The 19,645-nt window shown below is 40.5% G+C and overlaps 1 protein-coding gene across 1 annotated transcript; it reads right to left on the bottom strand.

Annotated features, from left to right (window-relative positions):
• LOC146648299 (dynein beta chain, ciliary-like) lies at positions 1-11,150 on the bottom strand. The gene is made up of 24 exons (XM_085390073.1): positions 10,851-11,150; positions 10,315-10,458; positions 9,956-10,173; positions 8,911-9,106; positions 8,009-8,108; positions 7,432-7,643; positions 7,101-7,334; positions 6,765-6,932; positions 6,195-6,311; positions 4,706-4,830; positions 4,003-4,198; positions 3,362-3,466; positions 3,064-3,255; positions 2,474-2,674; positions 2,012-2,347; positions 1,833-1,910; positions 1,692-1,747; positions 1,487-1,607; positions 1,214-1,383; positions 898-1,102; positions 677-793; positions 412-498; positions 129-287; positions 1-24 (listed from the first exon to the last, which is right to left on the bottom strand). Exons 1-24 carry the CDS (start codon positions 11,148-11,150, stop codon positions 1-3), a joined length of 3,861 nt encoding a protein of 1,286 aa, XP_085246199.1.
• Positions 11,151-19,645: the final 8,495 nt, after the last annotated feature.

Here is a 19,645-nt window from a genome sequence, read left to right as displayed (position 1 = left end):
TCAGTTCATGACATGAAATGTTTTCTGTGTCCAACAGAGAATAAAATGATATTTGTAAATTTGTAAATCACTGCCTGTTTTTATTTACATATTACACACCATCCCAACTTTCTGGAGTTCAACCGTACCTTTACAAAGACGACCATATCCCATACTGCTTTGACAAGTATGATGTCAGAGCGACACTGCCGCAGCTGCTTGTATTCTGGGAAGCTGACCTCAAACAGATCAGCTGTGTCCTGCAACTTCTTCATTTCCATCTCCATCGTAGCTACGCCTCGATTACACTGCAGGCAATTTTGATATGTTATTTAAATTTTCTTTAATCACACACTGTGTACTACATTTGAAAGAAGTACTGTTAAGATTTCTCTTTTAACAGACACTAAAAGAAATGTGCCCCCTGCTCACCTTATCAATAAGCTTATATGGCTCCTCCACACTGATTTTAAAGATTGACTCTGAACGAAATTGTTCTCTGAACTCATGCTGTTTGACCTAAAGTATGAAATCATAGCAAATTAAGGATTAATGCATATCTGCCTCTACCTTTCTGTCTATCATTTTGCAGACACTGTGTGGGTTTCATATATATAATGCAGGAAAGAGGTTTTATGTGTCAGATATTGAGCTCTTTGCCAGACTGACATCCTACCCCAATCACACAAAGCCTCACCTCAAACCGAACACATTTCCTGCGGATAACTGAAACCTCATTTGACTGTAGTGGTGCCACCTCATGTTTGACCGTGAAGGCAATTTTTCGGACACTTTTCCACTTTTCCGGCAGCTCCTGTGTTGTGTGGGAAAGAAGCACTGATAACTGTACATATCGCCTATGATAAATGAAAAAATGTGTGTTTTTGAATTGGTTCACACTTCTAGCTGTGTGCAGACACTCTCTGGAAGCTGCTGTCCGTAGGTCTTTAGAAGTTCAGCGGTAGACTTGAGCGGTTTGAAGTGCTGTTCGTCGCTGATCTGTCTGTCTCGTATGGCCATGAGGTGCCCCATGATTTTCACAAGGCCTGCATAATCGCCATCTGACACCTTGGTGGAAAGGCCACATGCTGTGTCCTGGACAAACTGGGACAATTCCCTCACACTGTTAAATAGAGAAGAAGGGAGATGAAGTGAGGTTTCAGAGGACTGGCTTTAAAAAATGTCTTTTAAATGATAAAAAAGTTTTATTTATTTTGACTTTTATGTGTCTGACCTCTGGTTCACGTGGTTAAGAAGGTGCTCTTTGAACATCCAGCTCCACTTTTTAATGACATTCATCAGTGTGTGCTTGAAGGGTCTGATATCTAGCTGTAGCCAACCACAAAACACCCTTCGGTCCTCCATTTTGCTCACTCGCACATACAGTGACTCAAACAGATTGATCTGAAATAATGAATAATTCAGTTATTATTGTTGCATTGCTTTCCAAATGTGAGTGAAATAAACCAAGGTTACAGCATAAATGGATCACAAATGTTGAACACACTTGTTCTTTAAAGTTGTCCAGGGTGGGTGGGTTCTTCTTTAGTTCGTAGTCGGCATACAGCTCAGCTTCCTCTGTACTTAATGCATGTCCATAAAGTAGGAACTGTCTCATAAATTCAGACCTGTGAACATATGAGACAATTCAAAAATTATTTCTGTACTTGCTAACAATCAAAACAAATCAGAAACAGCCACACACAGCTGACCTGTCATCAGTCCAGAGGTAGCGGTAGCTAGAAAATGATGCCTGGTACTCCCTGACCTGTAAATAAACACTTTCACAACTATTCGCCTGTAAACTTCATAAAATAATCTTCCACATGTGACCATAAAAAAATGTCACTAACCTTAGCGACAGATGCACGTGCCCGTGAGCGGATTATGTGGCACATGTCTGACAAATCCTCCATTTCATTAATGTCACCCTGCAAGATGGAAAATCAAGATTGCTTATGATAAGGGTCTGTTTACATGGAAATATATGTATGTATATGTATATGCATTTATAATCTAATCTGTGTGGTACCTGGTAGTTACTCAGCTGTTTGTGACTTGCCACTCTAGGAATGAGGGAAGCCATGCTTGTAATGTTGCCCACCATCTTATCCACAATATCATAGAAGTTACCAGTGTGGCTCAAGTCTAATGAAGGGTCAAAGGTCATCTCATTGCTGTTGAGAACCAACTGGACTTCAAACAGAGGTGTAATACGCTGAGCTGCATCTGTATTGTCCATGAGGTACTGCAGAGAGCAGCGTACTGCGCTGGTGAAGCCTGCCAGGATCATCCTGTCAACATACTCAGTATAGGCATGCCACTCACTGCTGTCAAGATCCGTCACACTGAGGAGAGACTGGTTCTCCTGAAAATTATGTGTTGAATGAAAAGTTTAAACACCAAATAAACATACACATGAATATCGGTTGTGTTAACATTTGCAATGTGTGCACAGCATCTCTCCAGCATGGAGATTATACGATGAATATACCTGCAGTAGTTTGTGTATCTGCTCCCCTGTACTAGTAATGAGAGCATGCTGTTTGGAAACACTCTCTTCAATGTCAGCGAAAACGAGGAGAGTAGAATCACGACTCTTTCTGGTAATGAAAGCCCGGCTGCTGAATTTACCCATCAAGGCCTGGATTGCTTCCACATTAGCTTTGCTCTTCTGGACACGACTAGAAATGCTCTGGCGATGGCAAAAAAAAAAAAAGGAGCAACAATTACAGGCAATAATTATGTTTCCGGCATCATGTTGCTTTTTGTTTTTCAAGTGCTTGCTGTAGAGTTGAAGCGCTCTGAGATAGGGCTATAATTAAGAAAACTAGCTTGGCCCACACACAGAGGATTCTGGGGTTTCATGCAGACAGGCGACCGCTGGCTTTTTTAAAATAAATCAGCCCAAATGTTGATAGAGACAGTGTTTATTCTACTTAAAAAAGCAAAATCATTTAAATATGCTGCAAAATAGTGTCAACCAACACATGTACAGGAAACTCACCCATTAATGCAGGCACTGCCTTGCATCTTTTTGTTTGCTTTAAGTTCAGTACAACATTTCCTGCATATTTACAGTACCTGTGCCAGGTCTCGTGTACTCTGAATGTAGTCCCATAGGTCATCCTGAGCCCATGTCACTTCCCGGAGGGCCGGATTCAGCTGTCGTCTCATCCCATCCATCTCATCTTTGACCAGTCCCAGCTCTACAGCTAGGATGGTGCTGTGGAGCTGGTTGTACCACTGGGTCACCAAAGTCAGTGTTTGTGTGTACTGCATAATAAAATGCAGCATTAAAACCCCCAACATATTTCTAAAAAACACGCTTTCTAAAGAAAGCTGTCAAGTCCAGAAAACTGCTTGAGGGTTAATGACCTACCATGTGTAGTCTCTCTCGTTTAGAATAGAGACGAAGAGCTGCTTGGGGAATGTTTTGGGTCTTCAGCATGCCCAGATATTTCACTTCTCTTAGCACAGATGCTAACTGTGGAGAGTAACAACAAAAGAAAGTACAATCTGATTTCCATAGATTATAGTACATGATTTTGGAATAGATATCAGTTACCAAACACCTTCTCATATTTTATATTTATGTGTATCCATTGTTTCCTCCCATGGTGATTAATTATACTAGTAAAATATGCTTCATCTGTGTATCAAACTGCTGTTGCTACTTCTGGGGAATGTTTCACAAAGTGAGTTTAGTGGACAAAAATGTGGCTTTATTAACCTTGAGTTGAAAGAAATGCAGACAGAGGCATTAGTTTGAATAATGACTTAGCAGAGAAAAACACTCTATGAGCTCAATTTGATACTAGCAGGTTTTCTTCACAAAACCTTGAATTTCTCTCGATCTCTCTCCTGCAGAGCTTAAAGAAGCAGTCTGACAAGTCATTTCACTTCTGAACTCATACAGTCAAAATGACTGTGACTTTTAGATTTTCACCTTTACTTGCCTCTATGGAATATCTTTTATCTGTTTTTAAAGTCTGTTCAAAAATCAATCGTCTTTGGGCTTACACCAGGACTGAAGTTGACCTGGAAGAAGCCAGTTTCACTATCCAGTGCCAACAGTGGCTCCTTGAGGTGTGTTTCACAGATTTCTTCAAGCCCCTCGGTCCACTCTAAGAACATCTCCTCATCATGCTGGTCCAAAACCTCAAGAACGCGTTCACACCTCTGGAGGACATCTTGTGCCTCTGCACAATCCAGGGGCCTGAAAGAGAGACGGAGAAAGAAAGAGATAATGCAGGAAAAGAATTATATAGCAAGTGAAGTATAAGTCATGTGTATACTGTAAACATTTGGCAGAAACAGTAAAATAAATAAATTCTTGTAATGAATATGCTAAATGCAAAAAAAAAAGTGTTTATAACCAAAATACATATTTTAGGTGCACATTGTTGGTCAGATGATTAAATACAGGGTACATGAATCTGAAATATTAGTTACAGCTGACTGCTTAAAGCCTTGAATGTTTGATGTTCTTTTTAAATCTTTAAATAATCAATGGACACAAGATATATATTTTTTAAACTTTTTTCGGTTACTGCAAATTATAATAATAACATCAATGGATCTGCTGGGTTTCAAAACCCATGTATGTCAACTGAGGAAGGTAACATTTTATTGATTTAATACCCTTAGTGATTAATAACCAAGTGCTTTGCACCAAAAAATACTCTAAAATCATCCTTATTGTGTTTATTAGGTAGGTTCTTACATGTGGGGCAGCTGGCAGAGGTTACTCCTGTGAGTCAGAATCCGGCTTCGGAGCTCCTGCGACCATTTGAGGTTACCGGCCACTTGAGGCATATTCTTTCCCAGGATCGCAAAACCTGACTGCAGCTGAAACACAAGGTTTCATGCCATTTGGCTGACAGCTTAATCTTTCAAATCACTTTGAGTTAACACTCTCACGCGGAAGTATGTGGACCTCAGTGCCATTTGTGTCATCTCAAATCTTCTGCTGTGGCTACAATTAACATGTAATGCATGCAAACTATTTATGAAGCAGCTGTTACAGCACTATGTTTCCGCTGTAATTAACGACACTGTTCTCGCTGGGTGTAAGAGCAGTGAGCTGTGGATGTTTACATTTCTATGCAAGTGTGCAAAGGCTCTGTTTACATATTTTTAATAATATTCATATTATTTAAATTAAGCTCCTAGTATACAGGAAATAATAATAATAATGGATTGGATTTATATAGCGCTTTTCAAGGCACCCAAAGCGCTTTACAATGCCACTATTCATTCACTCTCACACTCACACACAATGTATTTCTTAGCAGTGCCATTTATTTTGTGAATACCAGCTGGTGTTAACTTTATGTCTCTCACAGTGTCCTGTGTGTCACAGCACTGTGCTGGGTCCAAAAACTGAAGACACAGAACAATCCCAAATGAAATCTCATCATTTTGTTTTTCCTGTGTGTCAGACAACCTACATTGTAAACATATAAACATACAATAACTGTAAATGAAAACATGTAATAAGTGCACATGTGCTTAAACAAAGATGTCTGGTTATTTGATTAAAAAAATGCCTAATGTGCTTCAGTAATTAAAAATAATAGCCAAGCATTGTAATCTTAATTACAACCCTTGTAATTTTTAAAAAAAAAATTCAGTCTAAAATCTCTTTGGGGCAACTGAAAATCAAATTATGTATGCAGGAAAAACCCAGGTACCCAGAGACATTATAAAACTCACTGCTAAGACAAAAATGAAGTGTTTTAAATTGCTAAACTTGATCAAACCGTTAATTAATACACACATAAAACACTCACAACACACACAGACACACGCGTAAAATACGGCAGCTGAATCGTGGCGTATTGTGAAGCAAATGTGTGCGAGTAATTAGGAACATAATTTCAATCTGTCTCACCCCATCTTTGTGTTGATCAAGTATAAACTGGCAGTGGCCTACTTCCTGGCTAAACATGTCCAACAGCACACTGTAATTAGGTGAAAACAGCTGGTGGATTCTGGGTCTCTCAAGCAGGGTGCCAAAAATCTTCAACAGCTAGATGGAACAACAGCAGCTTTGTGACATTTTGTACACTCAAGGCACAAAACATGTACACACCACTAGTTGAAATCCCCCAAAACAACCAAATGATGCTATTATGTTAACTTGCTAAATGTCGTACACTTGCTACTTTAAGTAAACTACTAAATGATTTTTAAAGGAGTAACCGGCCTACCTTAAAGGCTGACTTCAGGTTTTTGGAGTGCTGAAAGGCCAAATTGAGGACAGTTCCCAGCCTTTGGTCAAAATCTTTGTTCTGCTCCAAGAAACACCTATAGTGGTTCACAAAATCCTGAGAAGGCATTAGAGGGGAAATGATGGGTATTTTGAGAAGCCTTTGTGATTAAAAAGCTTTGATTCAATTTAAATTATTAGACAATTTCATTCCATAAAATTCCTCCTTAGCTCATTTAATCAGTATTGACTGGATTAACACATACTTGAGAGAAATATATTATAACACAGATCAATTTCTGATCGAGTTCCTGTTCTGAGCCACGCTGAAAACTATTGTAAAATATCCAGTAAATTAAATATTGATGCGCTGACTAATAATGACTCCTGCCACTTGTTCTTGTGTGTTGCTTAGCAACTACTCTGCTTTTCTACCTTTCAATTATTGTACTGCTGGGCAGAAAAATAAAATATAATTGTTATTTTTTATTATTTGCCTGTGCCAGCCAATGCCACAATTAAAGAGCAGCGTGATATTAAAAACAACGGCAACTCTCTCAGTAGCTCTCACGTCATTAGTGCAGTCCAAGGGGTCATATTTGCTCTCTCTAAGGGTCCGCCAGCGGTCATGAAACTCCTCACTCATGCTGAAGACCATCTCACTTAAGATTTTCCCTCTGGATCCACCTAATTCAATTTTCTCCAGCTTCAGAAAGTCCAGTGCTGTTGCAAAAAGTTCCTACGAGTGAAATGAGAAAAGACAGTGATGGATCAGCATAATATCGTGGAGCTGAAGTTCAAAAATATGCATTTTCATGCAGATTTACTTGATTAAAAAAATACTCCCTCCTTTATAGGAGTGAGAGATGTTGATTTTTCAATTTTCCTGGAAAACCAAGATACAGACCTCGATCATAAGAAGCCTTTCCATGATGCAATCTGAGCGTTGAAACACAAGTTTCACTGGAAAGTCCCAGAGCTTGATGCTCTGTGAGTGTTTGTAATACTTCGGGATCTGCTCGCGGTAAGTGTGAAACAATTTCTTGAAGGTGCGCAGAACTGAGATGCTTATCTGTACTCTCTCCATCCCTTCCTCAAGCTCCATCTTAAACAACTCTTCAGGGATTAAATAGGCAAAGGCCTGTATTCAGACACAAAGTCGTTACAGAGATAAATTTTTAATTCCTCTTCCTTCGTCTCCTTTTCATCACATGTGCACAGACATGCATCACCTGTACCTTTTCAATGATCAGGTTGCAGAACTCCTGCAGAAGCACCACCATTCGCTGAGGAGTGCAGTAATACTGGGAATGACTCCAGATGAGGCAGAGCGTGTGAAAAAGAGGAGGTAATAGCGCATCCACCTGTGGAAAACTCTTCTCCTCCAAGTTTGTAATCAGTCTCCTTAGAGGGCGTAGATACAGATCTATGTCTTCTGCTTCCAGCACGGCTGTGATAATTACATCCACAAGTATCAGTCGATAACGTGAACATAATGGGGCATTTATGGTGCTCTAAAAGGTGTGATCTCTGATTACATTTATTTAGCACCAGTGTAAACATGATATCTGCACTTCCCATGATTGTTAAGTGAGCATGATGACACAGAAAATGCAATGAAAAGGCAAAGTATAGAAAAAAAAGGTTCTGTTAGGGTAACAATGCTGTAAAATTCTGGGTTCAGTAAGCATAAAGAAAAATTTATGCTTGATCTGTTTCTTAAATTAAACTAAATGGGAGCTGGAGCTGTCATACTCATGTCATGATGACAAAACAAATTAAAGCCTTGATGAATGAGAAGTAATGCTGATCTACCCTCATTGACTTTGACGCAGACGTCCTTGAAGGCAGAGTAGTAACTGCTCTTGACTCTTCTCAGGATCTCCACGATCTGCTCCACTTTGGAGCTGCGGATCTGGAACCAAGGATCTCATATTAACATGCACTGACTTATTATTTCAAGAGTATAATAAATGTACAGGTTTTGTACTACACTGACAACTTTCGTCATTGCTGCCCTCTCTGTTCATCTGTATTGGTGTCAGTGCGCCCCAGGGTGGCTGTGGCTACAATGTAGCTTGCCATCACCAGTGTGTGAATGTGTGTGTGAATGGGTGGATGACTGGATATGTAAAGCGCTTTGGGGTCCTTAGGGACTAGTAAAGCGCTATATAAATACAGGCCATTTACCATTTGACACAGGGACACATCTCAACATTAAGCATCGCATACAATGAATATAAAGTAAAATTTCATTAGTTGTCAGGTTTCCTTCCTGTATATTGTGATTCCACTAGAGCACCCCAGCATTCACAGCTCTTTAAATGGACTGAAACAAGCTGACTCTTTAACCTTCCCTTTAAACGTCCCTTCTGGATGATCATTCTCCAGAAGTCTGCCATTGCTTGTGAGCTGTGCTGTCAGTACTTTAAAGGTGGCTGTACCTGTAGCAGATGACTATATAAAGAAATCCAGGAGGAGCTGATGTCAGCTCCTTGCAGCAATAGAAAATAACAAGTGGAAACTCACTATTCAGAGCAATCTGGAGCATGAGCTTTGGCTCACGGGGACGACTTTTATATACCTCTACTGTTATTTAACTTTGGACGCATTTAATAAACATTTAACATACATTTAACATACATTACATACATTTTTTTTGTTCTTTTTAAACTAATGAATAACACGAGTCTTATACTTATTTTATAACGTCATACTTGTGACTGGATGCCCAGCAGGTTTTCCCTTTGAGCTGCCCAGAACTGAAGCTCCACGCTGGGGCCTGGGTGGTTTCCCTGAAGCAGCATCATACCAGAGTCTTTCTTCAGCACACTCCATATCTGTCCGGACCACTGCACAATCAGAGTTTCTATAGAGTATAACAAGCCACGGTCCAGTGGCCATCCAGTGTGGCTGAGAGGGACAGAGTGAGAGCAATCAGTCTGGATAAAAATAGAAGTGAGCTACTGAAGCTATACGTACAATACGAACGCTACAAATGAGGTACTGTATATTATTTCTCTAGGACATTGTTAATGCCAACCAGCGTTTACCAGTGCCTTTACGCACTAGTTCTTTAAGAACTAGTGCGTAGTACTAATGTAACTTCTTGTTACATTATTCAATTACCTCTTACTCCATACATTCTTCAAAAGTCTGACAATAGCCAAGTATGTAAACCCTCACTCTTCACTATTAAGCTAATATCAGAAATAAAACGAGTTACTGTAGGACTTTTGCGCTAATGACTTAACTCCACTGCTTAAACTTTGTCAGACTTAGCTGTTTAACTGACGATGCTGTGTTGAAGGCGTTTTCCAAGTTCCTCAAGGTCTCAAGGTAAACTTTAGCTAACATGAAAGAAAAACATTCCGCCACTGTGCAGCAATTTGTCTAAACTTGACTCAAGGAGAAAACAAATATGACAGCTGACCCTGCTTTTTCACTTTCTGAATCCCGTCTTTTGTCTTGTTTCTTGTAAAACACAAGGACGCCCACTTTTCTTGTAATATGTCTGACAAACGGAACATTTTCATCGACGAACTTGACCAGAAAACAGCCTGTTTACCAGGTAAATGCTCCCCATGCCCTGCCCCTTTCCATCCTGAAAAAAGGGCGGCAAATGAAACTTTTACAATTATAAATTATAATTAAAAATAACCGATTAATTCGGAGACACCATTCAAAGCCATCGCAACACTTTAAAAATTCCCAACATTCTCAGCTATAATTTGGCTGTCTGTGTATTGTGACACCACCGACCTTAGCACAATGTCCTGAGGTCGTGCCCTCTCCACGTACAGGGGTAGGGGCAGCAGTGTTCGCCCCTCGGCTCGGCCTCTCAGAGTGACCACCTTGCTCCTCAGCTTCTCCAGGTGCCTGTGGATGTCATCAGACACCACCCTCGGCCAGGACTCGTGGTTGAGACCGTTGGATAGCACACACACCAGCACCTGTATGAAGAGGTGTTCATAAGGTAGCTATACACGCACACAAATTACACAAGGACACGTACACAGAACTTACCAGAAAAACTGTAAACCAGAAAATTTTGCATCCACAGTCAACATATATGAAAATGTGCACTTGTAGACATCCTACACCTGAACACACTACCCAACCTCAGATATGACAACAGGCAGGTGCTCCATTGGGTATCCAGGTACTTCTCCCAGCCTGAACTGGTGTCTGAATCCTTCTCGGGAAATTCTCTTCACGCCCTTCTTTAGGACACACAGCAGCTTGGTCTTCCATGGCGGGGATGTCTTCACAGATGAAAAAACAGTGGGAATGCTTTCAAGAACATTGAAAGCACTAGAAATAAGTAGCGACTTATTTCAGAAAAATGTGTATATTAGATGGAGTGCAGATTACAAACCCAGGAGTTTCTGTTAAACACCTGTGTACCTGTATGCCAGCTTTTGTCACTTATAGGAACTAAATTCACTAAAGATTGTGAAAATATGTGTATCATAACTGTTCCTCTTATGTTTACCTCAGAGATGTTAGTATAAACAGTTTATGCTCTATTAAATATTTATTCAAGACTGGGTGGGGAGATGAAAACAACATTTATAAAAGCAGTTGCCTGAATTTTTCATCACTTTTATCTGTATACATATACATTTATCATTGTCCTTCTGTGCATTTATCTTACTTGAGCATCCCCTGCATGCAGTGTCCCTCCAGGTCCAGTGAAAAGCAGCAGCCTGTTAGTCCAGATGTGGTCCAGAAAATCCAGTATAATCTTCTGGTTCTCATCAGCACCAATGAAGCGGTTCCACTTATCTGTCTTCACTCTCAGCACATAGAAGGCCTGCTCCCGGAGGAAGTCCACTCTCTCATCTGACAAAACCACCCCGACTTTGAGAGTGGGCTCCTGGGAGGCACGCACTCCCCCAGCCCCTCCGCTGCCTAAACCTCCACTGCTGCTTCTCATGCTGGTGGCTTCAGCCATGAAGCTCTTAGCGGGCAGGAAGGACACAACAATGTGTAGAGGAATGTGAAATAAGAAAAGAGTATCACCAACAGTGAGCTAACAGGTATGTACTTACCAGTCCTTCTTGTCAAATATCTATAACAACCTATGAAGCTATAAACTGGTATTTCCCAGCACATAACATGGATGAGCTCTTTCTACTCAACAAACTTTTCCTTCTCTCTTCTCCAGGTATGAAAAGTGATACACTTCTTGATGGGCAGGTGACGAAGCACTACGGACTGCCTTCATTACCCTGAATGGAGGTGGCCATTTATGTAGCCTGTGTGCCCTGCAATCCTATCCTGTAACCTGAGCCTTCAGAGGAGGCCCAACTGCAACAACTACTCCAGTGCAGGTAATGTTTCACCTTAAATATGCATATATATTGATGTGTGATGAGCTTAATATTATTAAGAAACTCAAATGATGTAATTTATATTATAGGTGTGTCTTAGGGAAACAAAACATACTGTACAGGTTTCCCTAAAGAGTTTCTTATTCTAATAATAAAGCAAAATACAGAGAAAAAATATCCATTCGACTAATTTATCAAAGTACACAGCTTTGTTTACGTCCTCTTTATCTAACCTTTGCAATGTGTATCATTACCACCTGGGGGCAGTTTGGTACAGTGCTTCTGACAGCATCCTTCTTTCTGTAATCCAAAGTGACCCTAGCCATGACATCCTATTATATATGTTATGCCATTTGTGTAAAAATGTGGAAAAATGGGACATTTCTCTAACTGTGTTACTTAAAATACCACAGCAATGATTACCCTTTTAAAGATCCTGCAATTTCTGAGTTTAACATTAATACAAAGATGTAATCATATCCCAATTTCAAATGAGCTGACTGGAGAGTCTGACATTTCAGTGCGGTGCTAACCTTATAGTTACTTATGGCAATGTAATATCCACCAATAGATGACACAAGCGTTCTTTGAACAGAAGGCTAGTTGAAAAGATCTAATGAAGTTTAATTAATATTTTACTTTAATTACTTTATTTTTTTCCTGGTATATGCCTATTCCATATATCCAGTCCATGCATATGACACATGGAGGTTTATATCTCTATTTTTCAAAAGTCTGTTTTTAACAGCCAATAATCCACTGCTCTCCAAAGGAATTTGTCCTTTCTGTAATCTGTTATTCCACGTCTCACTGTGTTTGTGTGAGTAAAACCATGTGTGTGCTTTCATGTATGGGCTTTCACACGCTCATTTTATATGTGCAGCTTGAATGAATGTCCTTGTTACAAGTGAAGGTGACATTTTTGTTGGTTTTAACGTATGTATGTGTGATTGAATGTGTAGGGGTTTTGTGTGTGTGTGTGTGTCTGTATATGCCAAGCCAGCGCCGAAGGCTAGTGAGGGTGTCCCTTAGGTCTCTCCACACACTGTATCTAAGCCCATTTGAGCTGGCTGACAGCAGGAGCATGACTGCCCATCTCTCTGACCTCATGCCCAATGTCAGCTCTTCTCTGCAGGGTTGGAGGGGATGGAGGCCAGAAAAAGAGATCTTTGGGCAATAAGGGAGAGGGAACCAACGGAGAGACAAAGGAGGAAAAAAGGGTGTATGGCGGGCTGGAGAATGAGGAGAGGCAGTATGCACACAGAATACAAATGAAAGCGAGAATGGAGTGATGAAGAAGTAGAAGAGCACAACAGCAGAAAAGAGATACGCACTTAGGGATAAATATTAAAGTGTACTACTGAACACTGCTGAGCAATCTAAACTGGAAGGGTGAGACCACATGGAAGAAGTATCCCCAGGCAATATTTAATCTCCGTGCTCTTGACTGTAACTGAAATATCACCTGTGAGTGGATGTAACATTAGTCTCCAGTGTAGCGTAAGAAAGCAGCTAAATTCTTTTCTTTTTAAATCTCTGAGCAATGTAGTTTTAACCTGAAGCATCTCCCCCATTTCTTTTTTCCCCTCCACTGTTTCTGTACCTCTTTTCATTGCTCTCCCCATTTGTCGTTGCCATGGCTACGTGTTGCTTGACAATCAGGCTGCCGTTCTTGAGCTTCAGCTGGGCTCACTCTCTGCCTCGCTTCTCAACCGCTCCTTCTACTCCTGTCCTCATCACGCTTTTCCCTGTCCTCACCCAGGAGGAAATTACATGTAGATGAGCTCGAGGTTTGTGTATCTTTCAGTCACGCGCATACACGCACACGCACACGCACACACACACACACACACACACACACACACACACACACACACACACACACACACACACACACACACACACACTTAGAAAATGATGACCATCATCTCCTCGGCACTGTAGGAGTCTCAGACAATTGCACTTTGGTACTACTCACCGTGGCTTTTTTCATTTTGCATTTTAGTCTCTGGGCAAAATCGACGGATTCATTTCAGAAGCAGTCGGACTCAGGGGAGGCTGAGAAATGTATGAAAGAGGAGGCTCGAGATGAGAAAAAAGGAAGACGTGAACTCAGTGAGAAGGAAGTCACTGGGAGAGAAACTGAGAGAGTGACAGAGATGGCTAATGCGTGCACTGTCAGACATACACACATATGTAATGACCATTTTGAAGCTTTCCTCCTGTTGCTGGCTGGCTACCCATGAAACCCCATCACGGATGGCGGTTGCCATGTATGGTTTGTGTGTGTCCAGATGGTGCTGACCAGATGTCCCTCCCAGGGTAGATGAAGTAAATGGAGCTATTACAGTAATGACCGGCACACACATCTGTCTCATACCTCTGCATGGCTTCCAGCTCTTTTCGACACACACACATGCACGCACAAGCGAAGACACACAAAAGCACTACTTACGAGAATCAGCAAACTCTATAATGATGTATACTGTTATACTGTAGAGTTTTGTTTTTCCTTTTCTTTTATTAATTTAAGCAGCCTTTTGACACCTCAGGGACCCTAAAAAGAGAGTAAGTCTGGGTGAAATGTAGCTGCTCTTGTCAAGGTTACTTTGCTTACTCCTTCTGAGCTCTTCAGCCTAACCCTATGTTACAAGCTCGCTCAACTCTGCAACTTCAATATTGTCCCTTTCATCACTCCAATGCAACCCACTTCAAAAACTGCCCCCTCTTTCGCGCCTGTGTTTTTTTTTCCAAATGTCTTTGGTGTTTTCGTCATATCTGAAATGAGTCAAGAGAAGAGGACAATTCGGACGAGCCAGCAGGGGCAGATGGTCTCTTTGTAGTTAGAAGAAAAGGCAGAGTGTCACCAGCAAGCGCTTCCTTATCAGAACCTTTCTTTGTTCTGCAAAGGTCTTTCTCCTCTGTCTGGACTCAGTGATATTTGAGAGGCAGGTCCGTGTACACAGAAAGGGGTTAGAGAGCATGGCCAATCTCCCATTGTGTGTGTGTGTGTGTGTGTGTGTGTGTGTATTTAAGCCCTGAGCTTGCGCTCCTCTGAGTATATCAAGTGTGAGCATGTGCAGATGCTCGTGTTTTTTTTGCTTTTAGTTCTGGGGGAACCCAGCACCTTGTGTCCAGAAACGCTGAGTCCATGCTGACCACTTCCAGGATATTGTTCACCAAGTCAACACTGTGAAAGAGAACACCTTTATTTTGCTGGCAAAGTGCTGCAGTGTCCCATCTAAAATCTGCACATACAGTATTTTCTGTATTTAAAAAAACAAAACAGCAAAACCCAAACAGCATTGTTCTGTGTTAGAGAAGGGGAGTTTTATTTTAGAGCGATTTCACCTGGGGGTACTCTCAGGAGACTCATTAAGCTTTGCTGAAACAAAGAGATGCACTTGAATTTAAAGTTATGGTAACTTCGCCAAGTGGGAGGGGATGGCGTTGGGTTCCACGCATGCTAAAATCCTGCAGATGGGGCTGTTTCCCTATGAGGTGCGGCAGAAATTCCCCGGGATTGTCTAAGCTAAATATCCACCATGTCTTATCTTCTTGTTGCTTGTGGCTACTCATATAATGCTATTGATACGAAGCATATAATCCTATGCTTCATATCAATAGCTGATTTACATTTGGCAAGTGCACTGCATGCCTATATCCAGCACAGATTCGAGCTATGACACACACACTGACCGTTCCCTTGGTATTTGCCTTGGAGAAAAAGTATTGTTTGTATTGATTTATCATCATCTGCTCACCTCAGAGATATTAAGACCATAAAACAATAAAAGAAGAATGAAATACACCTGGGTAACCTCTCAGCAAATACAAATGACAAGACTCCAGACTGCAGTAGAATTACATTTAAGAGTACAAATTCTGGAAAGATGATGAAAGAAGGAGAAGTAAAATTTCTATTTCTTACAGTTACTTTAATGTTTACCAGGATGACAATAGTAAAGCTTTTAAGCGCAGTTGTTCTACGTTAAGACATGTGCTTTATTTAAAAAACTGTCCTGCTGTGCGATTAAATAAAGAGTAATGGCATAATGTAGCCTATATCTTTTTCATGCTCAGTGGTTTAGCCAAATGAGGTGAAAGGAGAAGAGCGTTTCCATGGTTCCATTAAAATATATCTGAGGACAAAGCAGGGAGTTGAACATACTGATGCACTAACTGCAGCTATCCTCCTTCCAAATGACTATACTACTTTGTGTGATTGGCTGCCACAGTACTTGGCTGTTGCATGTGTAGATGTACTAATGACGGTAGATGGAGAGGAAATGATAGAGTGAGGTCTCACTCTGATGAATAAAATCGTGGGCCATCAAGTCTGATTGTCTGTCATTTTGGTGCCATTCATTCATAATTGTTACAGTGGCCAGTTTAATGTTGCATGTAAGTTAACTGTGGTGGTATCCATTGTCATTATTATCAAACAGACCTTGTTCTTCCAGTGTTATCGTATGCAAAGTGGATGTCATTGTGCTGAAATGCTTCGGGAAACTGATTTATTCTTAGAGCCAGAAGACCAGGGCTTCAGCAGCTAGCTTGCGGTGTGTTTGGTTTGCTGCTCGATTACATTTTTAAAAAGATTTTTTTGTGTTGAACTACCTGAGAGGGACTCGTTTGACAATAAAGCAAATTTTACTCAAGGACAAATCTGCATGATGGATTTTGTAACATCCCTTCTGAGTGGAAGTTTCTTTCTCCACTCAAGAGACCTTTCCGGGTATCTCACTTTTATTCGGAGTGGGGAACTGGAAACTGGGGGGGTCGGCTATACAGTCCAGCAGCTTGGTAAGTGTGAGAAGACTTGCAGTGAAATAATATGTTGAGTATTATCTGATATAAATGTACGACTGTTCCCACCACTAACACATGACCCTACGCTGTGTTCACTGCATCATTCCATGTTTTGGCACTGATCACCACCTGCACTCATGTATATATCTTTCTACGTAGCACTTTTAATTCTTATTCTTACTTTTATTTTTTCATGTCTATTTAAGCGCAATTTATGACAGTATGTTTGCACTGAAGCACCGCAGCAATTTCCTAATGTTGTAAACCTGCTCAACATTTGGCAATAAAACCCTTTCTGATTCTGATTCTGATTCTGATATTTTCAGTGTTTTTCGGTATATAAATGAGTGTCCTGAACTTAATTTGGGTGATTTCTTCACTTTTTCTACAGTGCCAAGTAAAAAAGGTCCATTATTCTGGTTTATGGGAAAAATCTGACAGTTCTACCAGCCACATAATGTTTAAATTATTCCATTACCATTCTAGTGGACTTAGCCTTACATCAGTGGGGATGATGAAGCCTGGTTACAAAACACTGAAAGTCTCACAGTGTTGAATGTGTCTTTCCAGAAAGATAGAAATTGAGATGATGCATGAAAACATGTGCGCACACAAACAAGCAAATAGATTAGGCATTGATCAGGGTTAAGCTTTGATCTCTGTGTGAGAGCATGCCACGTCCAATCGATAACTTTAATTCAGCCTCAAGTGTGTGTTTGCATGATTCTGTCTCCCACATCTCTCACTGTAGCATGACTATTTGCATGCACGCAGACACACAGTTGTATTCTTGCTTTTCTCAACCCTTACAGAATTAAACACACATACACATCAGCCTGATTAGGTGACCTGCAGGGGTTAGGCCTAATGACAAACAAACTCAGCGTGTGCACAAACACTTCAGCTCCTCAGATGAAATATAGATTTTCTCCTGTCCCAAAAGCTGATGGGTATTAGCTGAAGGTTTGTGTGTGTACGTTCACTCGTGTGTAATCTTGTTCTTCAGATTGTGTTGTATGGAAAAAGGAGGCACGAGGGAAAAGCATGTAAGTGATTGGATGCTGCTTTGTTACTGTTAAAGACCCTCTCTCCAGGGAACAGTTGGCTAAATAACTGATTTTTTTCTGCCTGTGTGTGTGTTTGTCTTATAGAATAATAGGACTGTTATATTATCCTATGGGAAATACATGGACATTTTTTACTGATTGCAAGGACCCTAAGATTATTCAAAATCTTCCTAATGAGAGGATATCTGTGTATACAGCATTTGTTCTTGTGTGCTTAGTACTTTATTATGCATGAAAAAAAAAGTGTGCCTCCAGCAGAATTGAATTTCTTACAGTGGCCTTTTAAACATTTTGTACACAAACTGAATCAGACATATTATATACTGACATACTGTATATGCTGTTTTTGTACATACAAAAAGCCAGCTTTGATTACTCAGATAACTTTGATGAGCATCTTACAACAAAATGGAAAAACAATGCATTAAATTTTACTTTAAACAACCAGTAATTCAGCAAAAAGCAAGATCTCCTGATGTACAGGCAGGCTGCTTGTAGCCCACTGTAAAACAACCAAGGCATTCACTGACAACATGCCAACTCATGTTAGGTTAATTACTTATCCTAAACTGGCTGTAGGTCTGAATATGAGTGTGAATGTTTGTCTATCTCTCTGTGTTAGCCATGTGATGGACTGGAGACCTGTCCAGAGTATAGCTCACTTCTGACCCTATGACAGCTGAGATAAGCCCAAGTTCCCCCCATGAGCCTTAATTTAAAAACGTGTTTAAAAAAATTAAAGGATGGATGAAAGGATGTAGTTGTCATGGCCCAGTTGTCATGGCCCAGTAAACACTTCCTATTTTTATTTATAAAAGGCTCTTTACAAAACCATTTCTGTCATTGTGAAGTTGCCACTTATTAGCTGTGAAATGTTCCACGAGGTGTTTTTTTTTATTGTTGTTTTGAAATGTGAAAATTTAGAAATTTCAGATTAGCATATGTATGAAAAAGTTTCAGCATTTGAGGTCTTGCCTTTGTTTAGATACAATGTTCAGGTGATTTCCACCTGAACATTGGGGGGGGGGGGGGGGGGGGGGAGAGGTTGCAACATGATTTCTTTCTAAACCACTGGCTTTAAAAATCTTTTACATGCTGCTCTGTCACAATTTCATACTATTTAAGCTTCATCAGTTAACATTTCAAATGATTGTATCATTAAAATGACTCGCAAACAGATTACAGTGAGTCATAACTTTAATTATATTGCATAAAGTGCTTCTCTTTCGGAGTAGTCTGTATTCTCTCAGCTTCTTTATGAAACTTTTCAGATAGCTCCAATTCTTTCAATATCACTGTTGTGAAGTTTTTAATGTCTTGTATCTGTGCCTATAACTATGTGCTTGTGTTTGAACTTGCACCATCCCAGCCTAGGTTAAACTAAGTGGCTGTCTGGCACAGGCATCCCTTGATTATCTTTATTTATTCTCCCACCAACTGTTCCTCTGCTCACACACACCCCCACCTACACAATCACACACACACCTCCTGCTAAAAAGCTAATCTTTTTGTGCTAATGAAAGGTATTGGGTTTCCTAACAGGCTTTTAAAGGAAGGTGATGGATTGAGGGATAGATGGATGGAGGGAGGGGAGAAGGGACATGCGGACAGGAAAAAGTGAGCGGGAGGTGATGTGTCAATAAGCACATCAGCGTGATCCCTTTCAGACTGTGAGGTGTGCATATACTGCTAATGTATGCATTCATACCCTAACACACTCACACGCACCCACTCATGCCTTTAGTTGCTCATAAATCTCTGGGCAAAGCATAAAAGCAGGTATTTTGGTGCCAATACGCTGAGAGATGAATTGTAGGCGATGTCTCCACCTTGACCAGCGCTATGATAAATGCCCGAAGGTGCATACGCATGCACTTCAATGTATCACATTTGGAAGTTTAGGCTCTGTACAGAGAGGAATTCATTATGCGATAATTTTTGTTTCAACAAAGAAAGACACGTCTTCCTTTAAAGCGAACTCAATCCACGAAGAAATGATTAAAATATGGTAATTAGGAGTGATATTGTTAACTGATGTGTTGTTGTCCTTGTGTCCTAGCTGGATTTAATGATGTGAGAATAATGTTAATGATGCAAATGATAATTAAAAGAATTATTCCAGGACATTGGACAGTTTCCAAACTGAAATGATCACTGCTCTCTTGTTTTCTCAGTTTTCCTCCTCATCACCTTTCTCCAGGTGAAAGACTCGGGGTTGTATTGGGAGTTCCTGCGCT

Source organism: Rhamphochromis longiceps, linkage group LG18, assembly GCF_057381845.1.
Source record: "Rhamphochromis longiceps isolate RC_006_pf linkage group LG18, R_longiceps_female_GT1.1, whole genome shotgun sequence".
Taxonomy (NCBI): domain Eukaryota; kingdom Metazoa; phylum Chordata; class Actinopteri; order Cichliformes; family Cichlidae; genus Rhamphochromis; species Rhamphochromis longiceps.
This window is presented reverse-complemented; position numbering and strand designations above follow the sequence as displayed.